This window comes from Xenopus laevis, chromosome 1S (genome assembly GCF_017654675.1).
Source record: "Xenopus laevis strain J_2021 chromosome 1S, Xenopus_laevis_v10.1, whole genome shotgun sequence".
Taxonomy (NCBI): Eukaryota; Metazoa; Chordata; class Amphibia; order Anura; family Pipidae; genus Xenopus; species Xenopus laevis.
Genome location: NC_054372.1, coordinates 81,738,624 through 81,748,889, shown reverse-complemented (window position 1 = coordinate 81,748,889; position 10,266 = coordinate 81,738,624). Strand labels below are relative to the sequence as shown.

Below are 10,266 nucleotides of genomic sequence, written 5' to 3'. Positions count from 1 at the left end.
CATATTGAACAAAAACATGTTTTCCCATCACAGAAATACACATGCTTTTCACTGCATCGACTGCCATCTCATCTCATGGGTAAAAGTGCAAAGGTTAAAAATAGAAAGGACGTTTCCCACTTCACATTTTCATAATTGGACCAATGTCCAAAGCAAATACCAGTTAATTCACCCTTTATGAAACTATATTTTAAAGGCACTTAACCAAACTACAAGGATTTGTGTACAAAACATTTCATTTTAAATGATTTTTTATTGTTTTTCCAAGTTAAACAAAGCAGAAACTTTGACAAAAGATGAAGGCTGAATAGTGAAGCTCAGTTATAAAACAGTAGATGGAGCCATCTTGATTGTTCAAGAGATTAAGACAAAAAACTATTTATTATTACATTCTATAATAAAAACAAGAAACTGCAAATCACATTTTTGATGTAAAACAAAAACAAATGATTACGAGGTCATCATACGCGGAGCAATACTCATTGACATTAATTCTTGAAAGAGAAGCTTGCAGGCATAAGGCATTCGCACCAAAGATATCTAAAATAGAAACAATATGCTGTTAGATGAGACCATTGGAGTTCCTAAATAGACCAGGAGCACTAAAGTATGAAAAAATAAGAGCTCTCACAAGAAAGACGTTTGCAATATATGGCCTAGACTGCAAGTGTGTTAGTTAACAAGCAGTATATGTTCTTTTTTGTGTGAACAGAACATCTCTTCTTGATCTCTGTATTTAAAAAGAATAGTAGCGACCATACTTTAATACCTTACCTGTGAATAGGAAAATATAATATAAACTGTAAATGGGTTGCACGACAGGTTATGCTATAACACGCTCCACAGATATGAATTATAGTTACATAGTTACATAGTTAAATTGGGTTGAAAAAAGACAGTCCATCAAGTTCAACCCCTCCAAATGAAAACCCAGCATTCATACACACCCCTCTCTACTTTTAATTAAATTCTATATACCCATACCTATACTAACTATAGAGCTTAGTATCACAATAACCCTTTGATATTATGTCTGTCCAAAAAACCATCCAAGCCATTCTTACAGGCATTAACTGAATCAGCATCACAACATCACCCGGCAGTGCATTCCACAACCTCACTGTCCTGACTGTGAAGAACCCCCTACTTTGCTTCAAATGAAAGTTCTTTTCTTCTAGTCTAAAGGGGTGGCCTCTGGTACGGTGATCCACTTTATGGGTAAAAAGGTCCCCTGCTATTTGTCTATAATGTCCTTGTAAATGTACTTGTAAAGTGTAATCATGTCCCCACGCAAGCTCCTTTTTCCCCCCAGAGAAAACAACCCCAACCTTGACAGTCTACCCTCATAATTTAAGTCTTCCATCCCTCTAACCAATTTAGTTGCACGTCTCTGCACTCTCTCCAGTTCATTTATATCCCTCTTAAGGACTGGAGTCCAAAACTGAACTGCATACTCCAGATGAGGCCTTACCAGGGACCTATAAAGAGGCATAATTATGTTTTCATCCCTTGAGTTAATGCCCTTTTTTATGCAAGACAGAACTGTATTTGCTTTAGTAGCCACAGAATGACACTGCCCAGAATTAGACAACTTGTTATCTACAAAGCTCCCTAGATCCTTCTCATTTAAGGAAACTCCCAACACACTGCCATTTAGTGTATAACTTGCATTTATATTATTTTTGCCAAAGTGCATAACTTTGCATTTATCAACATTGAACCTCATTTTCCAGTTTGCTGCCCAGTTTTCCAATTTAGACAAATCACTCTGCAAAGTGGCAGCATCCTGCATGGAACTTTTGTGTGGCACTGTATCAAAAGCTTTTGCAAAGTCCAAGTTAATCACATCCACTGCCATCCCAGAATTGAGGTCTCTAACTTAATTTCTTTTTATGAGAAGATAAGTAGTCTGGCAAGATCTATTACGCATAAAACCATGCTGGCACAAACTCATAGTATTATGATTTGCTATAAAGTCCAGTATCTTATCCTTTATTAACCCTTCGAAAAGCTTTTATACACCGACGTCAGACTAACTGGCCTATAGTTTTGAGGCTGAGAACGGGATCCTTTTTTGAATAGAGGCACCACATTAGCAATTTGCCAGTCTCTCGGCACTATGTCAGATCTCAATGAATCCTGAAAAATGTGTTTAACCCTGTGAAAAGCATTTCCCACTTAATATGTTGCAGAGATGCCCTTATACTGTCAAAGTTTGCACGTCTGAAATTTAGTGTTTTAGTTACTCCCTTATAGAATTGCTTCTGCAACAGAATCTCAAAGGAGACCATGTTATGATCACTATTCCCTAAATGCTCACCCACACAAATGTTAGAAATGAGTTCAGTATTATTAGTTATTACAAGGTCCAAAAGAGAGTTATTCCTAATAGATTCTTGAACAAGCTGGAATAAAAAGTGGTCATTCAGCACTTTTACAAACCTACTAGCTTTTTCTGTCTTAGCAACCCCATTACCCCAGTCAATGTCTGGATAATTGAAGTCACCCATAGCAACAACTTGACCCAGCTGTGAAGCCGCTTGTATCTGCAAGAGTAGCTGGGCTTATACGAGGTGGTTTATAGCATACACCAATGATAATTCTTTTTGTTACCTTTTGCCCAGACAAAATCTCTACCCAAAGTGATTCTACACCCTCTCCAGTGCCAGCTATTGTTATTTCTTTAGCGCATGGCTTTAATTCAGGCTTTACATACAAACACACTCCTACACCCTTTTTATTCCCTCTGTCCCTCCTAAAAAGGGTGTAACCATTTAAATTCACAATCCAGTCACGTTTCATCCTACCAGGTCTCAGTGATACCAATTATATCATCATTTTTAGAGCATGCAATTAATTCTAGGTCTCCCATTTTACCTGACAAACTCCATGCATTTGCCAGCATACAGCGTAGGTTACTACTTTTACTTTTGAAATTTGCATTACTTAGTGGAGAATTATATGTTAAGTTAGTATTATTCTGTTTTCCTTGAGGGACCTCCTTAGCTGGTAAACTGTATGCCCCCCTCACTCCTCCCCCATGACCCCTTACTAACCCCACTGCCCCTTCTACCCTAGCTTCCCCATAATTATTTCTCACCCACCCCCCCTTGCCTAGTTTAAACACTCCTCCAACCTCTTAGCCATTCTTTCCCCTAGCAACGTGGACCCCCTTCCATTGAGGTGCAAACCGTCACGACTGTATAGGTTGTACCCCAAGGAAAAATCAGCTCAGTGCTCTAGGAACCCAAACCCTTCCTTCCTACACCAAGACTTGAGCCACGATTTAGCTCCCTAAACTCCCGCTGTTTTCCTAAAATTGCACGTGAAACGGGCAAAGTTTCAGAAAAGATGACATTGGAAGACCTTTCCTTGATCTTAGAGCCCTATATCCCTGAAATCACTCTTTAAAGTCTTCCATTTACCATTTATTTTTACCATTTATTTTGTCATTAGTACTGATATGCACTAAGACAGCTGGGTCATGCCCAGCCCCACCAATAATTTGTCTATCCGATCAACCACATGCCGAACCCTGGCACCAGGTAGACAGCAAACTGTTCGTAGCGATCCGGGTGACAAATTACCCTATCCACTTTCCTAATAATTGAGTCCCCTACAACCACAATCTGCTTAGGCCTGACTCTACTCTCCTCCCCACCAATACTAGAGAAACTGGTCTCCCGGCTGTTAGAGAGATCAGCCCCATCTAGAATTGCCAATCCAGAGTTCATACTCCCATCATCTTCACACAATCTGGCAAATGTGTTGCGATGTATAAGCTCCGGATCAGCCTCCATTTTCCTTTTGCCCACCTTAGATTTTCTAACTGTCATCCAGCTAGCTGCCTCAACATCCTGCTGCTGTTCTGTTCACCCCAAACTATCTGACCCCGCTAGGCCCTGCTCAGTGAGCAAAAGACTCCTTTCAAGATTGTCAATCGACCGCAGTGTTGCAATTTGTTGCTCTAGTGCTCTAACTCGAGCCTCCAAAGTGGCAATTTGCTCACAACCACCACAGAGGTAAGCATTTTGGATCTCTTGTTCCAAATCTGCATACATATGGCAGACTGTGCACTGAGTCAGACCTTCAATCTTGCTAGCACTCATTATTCCAGTTACAGATCAAAACAGAAACAAAATAAATAAATAAAAATTAGGGTTTAGAACAAACTTTTGACCTAGTTTGAACCTTTAATTTGAAACTCCTGTATTTGTAACTCCACTTACAGATCCCCCACTTAAAGAACAAACACTTAAAGGACCAGTAACAAATTTTTTTTTAAAAAAAATGTTAGTACACATCAAAACAAAAACACCAACACAAATTATACTTTAAAATCACAAAGCTTTTATTAAGAAATAACTTACAGAAACTGCACTTCCTGTCCTGTACAGAAACGGCAAAAAGGCGACCATCCATCCTGCTGGGCTCGATTTCTCCTCCTGGCTACTCTGTTGACAGCGTGTGAAGAAGCAACTATTCACTGACAGGCATCGCCTCTCCTCTCCTTCACTGTGCATGGCTTTCCTCCTCCTCGCTGCTCCCCCCAGCCAGATCCCCTGAACAGAATGATGTATGATCGGCCCGCTTGTCACTTCACAGCCGCACAGTACCTTTATTGCTGCGTATTAACGGTGCGCAGGGTGAAGAGGAGACTGGGTTAACACATTGCCAAAGGGATTACAGAGAAAGCTGCTCAGTCCATTGCCCTCACATTTTTATCCTGACCCATTGTGCCTCTGGCTTGTGGTGAGCTGAAGTTTAGGAAATACATCGCTACTTCCCTCCCGTCTGTAAACATGCGGCTTCCCAGAAATGGTTATAAAATGTTCTGCTCTGCTCACAGCTCTGCGGGGGTCTGGCCATGAGAATTGAGAAGGCGAGGGCCCGCTCTCTCAGGCTCTGTGCATTGCAGCAGGGACGGAAAGGGTGGTTGAAGCACAATTTGGAAAAGAAAGGGATGTGGCGCCTCAGGACTTTCCCCCTGCGCATCGTTAATACGCAGCAATAAAAGGTACTGTGCGGCTGTGAAGTGACAAGCGGGCGATCATTCATCATTCTGTTCAGGGGATCTGGCTGGGGGGGAGCAGCGAGGAGGAGGGAAGCCATGCACAGTGAAGGAGAGGAGAGCCGAGGAGAGGCGATGCCTGTCAGTGAATAGTTGCTCCTTCACACGTTGTCAGCAGAATAGCCAGGAGGAGAAATCGAGCCCAGCAGGATGGATGGTCGCCTTTTTGCCGTTTCTGTACAGGACAGGAAGTGCAGTTTCTGTAAGTTATTTCTTAATAAAAGCTTTGTGATTTTAAAGTATAATTTGTGTTGGTGTTTTTGTTTTGATGTGTACTAACGAATTTTTTTTAAATTTTTTTTATGTTACTGGTCCTTTAAGAGAAGCTGACACTAGAGCAAGCTCCACTGGAGTCCGAGGGGTTCTATTTATACAGTCTGTTCAGGTGCAACAAATCAAACCCCACCCCCTCAAACGGAGGGGAAACTAACTGCAAAGTAAAACAGGTTGTGACAAACTTCCTGTAAGCACACTAGCACACCAAACTTTGCTGTTTAGCACCCAAGACAGAAAAAAAAACCTTTAAAAAATAAAACCACAGTAGTTAAATATAAACCTTAATATAAAATAGCAGTTAATAACAAATACTTATCCTTTTATGAATTATATTTTACTATTTCATTATTTATATTGAAGATAAGTGGATTTAATGCATCCCTAGTATTGGTACATTTTTAATGTTACACATAATCTTTAGGGTCACTTGCACAGCAATATTATTAGTAATAATGTTCTTATTTACTGTATCAGTGTTTTTATACTGTAACTTTTTGGGTTTCCTACTCTATTTATGTAACAACTTGATTTTAAATATTGGTGGATTGTAGTGATGTGCGGGCCGGCCAGATACCCACAGGTTGGGCTGGTTTGGGGCGACCTCACACTCTTCTAAAAGGAACTCGGGTGGTAGGAGGTCAGGCGGGTGGTCGGGTGCGAGTCGGGAAATCCCAACCCACACATCACTAGTGGATTGACCTGTGTTTTTTTTTTATGGCACCATGTGTTATCATGATGACTGTTTTTTTTTACGTTGATTACTTGGGTTGTTTGGGTATCATTTTTGGAGAGGGTATTTTAATAGATTCTGTGGGTTAATGTCTAGCGTTTTTGTCCCTAAGGAAGAGCATAGTTTTCAAGTGATGGTTTTTTCTTTCTCTTGCACACAATCCCATCTTACACACACTTTTTTTTTTTTTTAAATTCAGCATATATAGTACATTGAATTTAGACTGTGGAGGGAGCCCAAGTTATTTTGTTCTCTGGACTACTGGTGAACCACCTTGCCACAGAACATATCTCTTTAAGTAAACATATAGTAGGCAAATGCATTACTCCGCAACATGGAGCTATATAAAATTTTAAGTGTTTCTGCACATTTACCTGGGTTTTGTTCCGACAACCCCTACATTCATATGTATGGGTTCTGGTATTGGCGATTGCCATCAAGCCACAGAGATTGCAGACATGAACTTGATAAGGATCAGAAGCTTCAAACAACCTCTCTCTTAGGAACTGTGCTGCTCCGTGAGCTATCTGACAATCACGTTCCATTTCTCCAAAACGCAGACCTCCATCACTGTAGGCACAAATAAAGTGCAAAGCATTAACAGAGAAAAGAAGGATGTTAATCCTACTGCAAAATGCTTACAGTTTAAAGCAGGGTTGTCCAAAAGGTGGTCCGGGATCTACCAATAGACCTTTAGCTGGTGATCAGTAGATCTCAAGACTGGTCTAAGTCACCCTCCTGTTTCATGCAGATATTAATGTTAGGGTTACATAAGAAATAGTTGTTAAATATAGCAATATACATTTTTACTGCTTTTATGGATGTAGATCCTAATGGGACATCATCACTTAAAGTAGACATAGCATTAGCAAAGCATGGCCACTCCTGGATTAAATGGATGGGTGATTTGCACATAAAAAAGGGTAATAAGAAAATTGTATTACAGGGTCAGGGGCACTGGTTTATAAGTGCCACCATTTTTAATCTACTGTATTACTAAATTAGTTCAATTTAAAGCCTCCTTTCCAATTTTTCCAAAAGAAAAACATTGTTTTAAAGTCATCCAGGCATATTTTCAAGGTTTAACAGGACATCAAAGAAGCTTGTGTGTGCAAGACAACATGTGGAAAAACACTGATTAAAGAGTAACCTAGAATTTGTATGCGCTAGCAGACTGGTCCCCAACAGCCATTGTAGGAACAGGCAAGGGCTGTTAACAGGGATTTGTAAATGTACTGCAATTGTATTAAAAGCCATTAGAGAAAATAGTACCACGTACCGGGATCTACCTTCCATGGGCTGTCTATTCAAAATCTGAATAGGACCTCTTGCACGGGAATGAATTTTATCATCCACCATGTGCTTTAATCTCTGGTAATAGGTTGGTCCAATGAAGATCTGTGATGTAATCTTACGTCCAGTGAATCCATTGTACAAAACCTAAATTTGATGGCACAAATAAAAATATATTTCACAGAGAGCTGGAAAACATTTAAGCATCACTTATAAAATCAAGAGATCACTTCATAAAATAATGGAGGAAAAAAGTAATGCAATTTACCATATCAATTTCAGGGTATTTTTGTTGGAATCTATGTTAGTTGTTGAGTTAAAAAGGTTTCTATTGCCATAGATGCTTTTAGGGGCCATAAGACAATAGGTTAAATATTTTAGAGCAACATATTCTCATTGTTTTATGGGTGAAGACTTTCTACTTTAAAGGAACAGTTCAGTGTAAGAATAAAAACTGGGTTAATAGATAGGCTGTATAAAATAAAATAAAAATTCCAATATAGTTAGTTAGCCAAAAAGTAAATCTATAAAGGCTGGAGTGACTGGGTGCCTAACATAATAGCCAGAGCACTATTTCCTGCTTTTAAGCTCTCTAACTCTGAGTTAGTCAGCGACTTTAACCCTTTCCCTGCCAGCCGATTTGTCCTAAATGCGAACATCTATTGCCAAGCAGTTTTTAGACATTTTGTACTCTTTCACTTTAAGGACATTTTACCCAGAAAAACAATATATTGTTTTTTTCAACCGGAGCTTTCAAAATATGCTAGAATTTTATTGTAATTCCACTTCTGTAAAAAGATACAGGCTTGTCTTATAAAATTAAAAAATCATATACATAGTACAATCACATATATCATAAACAATTTATTTTATGTACGTGAACACAGCAGATTTGGAAAGTTCTATGTCTCCTGAATGGGCCAATACCAAAAATAGTTTTATGGAGATTAAAATCTCCAAGCAGTACACTACAAAATTTCCAAAGCACCACTCCACAAAACAGCATGCTTCTGATTTCAAGGCCAAAGTCTACACTAACAGTAGGTTTACCCTATAAAACAATGCCTTATTAGAAAGAGCAGATTCTAGCAAATCAAAATGGGTAAATATATCTATGTATGCCAAACTACCAACTGCAATTCTTCCCTAAAGCTATAATTTTTTATAAAAATTGGTGATTTTTTAAAAAAAAATTACCTCAAAGCTTCCAATCTAAAGCATCATATCTCCCACATATTAATAGGTACCAATGTAAAACACCCTAAATATGATTGCCAGGAGACCACTGAACCGTTTGATTCCTAATATATAGGTTATATATAATAGGTTTACATAAGCATGTGACATAGGGGCCCCAAAATATAGACACCCCATTTGAGCTATTAGTTCCGTCATTTCAGATACTGCAAAATCAACACATTTACATCGTTTTGGGGGGGCGGGGGCAAAGGTAGAAAAAAAGTACGTTCACCCCGGGAAAACCATATATTTAGTAAAGTACACATTCCACGGAATCCAAATTGGGTATGCATGTCTTTCTACTACAAAGCCGCAAACCTTTCCAAAATTTGGCGATTTTCCAAAAATCACCTCAAAAACGCCCTCCAGCATCTTATTTCCCATATACTATTAGGTATCAAGCTAAATCACCCAAATATGAAAGCCTGTGGTCCTATGAACAGTTTTATGTCCAAGATGTATAGGTTTATCTAAGCACGTGGCATAAAGGGGCCCCAAAATATAGACACCCCATTTGAGCTATTAGTTCTGTCATTTCAGATACTGCAAAATCAACACATTTACATAGTTTGGGGGGGGGGGACAAAGGTAGAAAAAAGTATGTTCACCCTAGAAAATCATATATTTTCACCCTAAATATGGACGACAGAGGTCTACTGAATAGTTTGATGCTCAGTATGCATAGATTTAACAAAGTATGTGGATGTATGGACCTCAAATGAAAAATGTGTATATGAATTTTCATGCTGGCCAACTCATCTATTGAAAACAGAACCCCGACTGTGCTTTATGTGCTGTGAGTCCCACAAACTTTCAATAGACCTCCAGAAAACCATATATTTTTGGAAAGCACATATTCTGGCAGATCAAACAAAGTAAAATACATCTTTGTATACCAAAGCACCAAACCGCATAACCATTCTAAAATATACACATACAATAATGCAGGGATAAAATTGCAATAAAACCACAAAAATTGTTTAAATCAATGAAATAAAATAACAGCACAATTAGTGGGCAAGTCTCTGCAGAGGTGGCTTAAGCCGCCGATGCAGAGAGAATCGCTGATTTCTGCAAGCATGTACATTGGAAGTGCTTTTGCAGTTAAAGCCCTTGCCTGCCAGCATGTTCTTGTACGTGCTTGGCAGGCAAATGGTTAAGGGGGGCCACATGGGACATAACTATTCAGTGAGTTTGATCCTCAGCATTCAGCTCATATTCAAAAGCAAACCGTTATGGCCAATGTGCCCCCCCTCAAGTCACTGATTGGTTTTCAGGCAGTAACCAATCAGTGGAAACCGAGAGTTGCAAAGCAGGAAGTAGAGTTCTGGCTTTTCTGTTAGACATCCAGTCACTCCAGCCTTTATAGCTTACATTTTTGGCTAACTACTGTATATTAGAAACATTTTTTATTTTGCACAGCCTATTTACTCAGTTTTTATTTTTATACTGAACAATTCCTTTCATGCAAAAACAGGCTAAACAATTGTAAATTAATTGCAATTAATTGCTGTGCATGCTGTGAGTGCAAGAATGGAGTAAGTGCAAATAACTGACTGCTGTGTGCTCAGAGTGACTAAGAAACAGCTTTTTCTTTTCTCTATTTGGGGTAAACTGGTAGATACATTGAGTGCATTTATTTCTTTTGTGTTTTATC

At 39.0% G+C, this 10,266-nt stretch overlaps 1 protein-coding gene across 1 annotated transcript in view; it reads right to left on the bottom strand.

Annotated features, from left to right (window-relative positions):
* Positions 1-233: 233 nt before the first annotated feature.
* The window catches only part of polr2b.S (polymerase (RNA) II (DNA directed) polypeptide B, 140kDa S homeolog), a 111,450-nt gene continuing 101,417 nt past the window's right edge, over positions 234-10,266 (bottom strand). The window contains exons 23-25 of the mRNA XM_018234602.2: positions 7,357-7,517; positions 6,452-6,647; positions 234-540 (exon numbers count right to left, since the gene is read on the bottom strand). Coding sequence (XP_018090091.1) covers positions 451-540; positions 6,452-6,647; positions 7,357-7,517 — 447 coding nt within the window. The 3' untranslated portion in view covers positions 234-450. The remainder of the gene's footprint in view (positions 541-6,451; positions 6,648-7,356; positions 7,518-10,266) is intronic.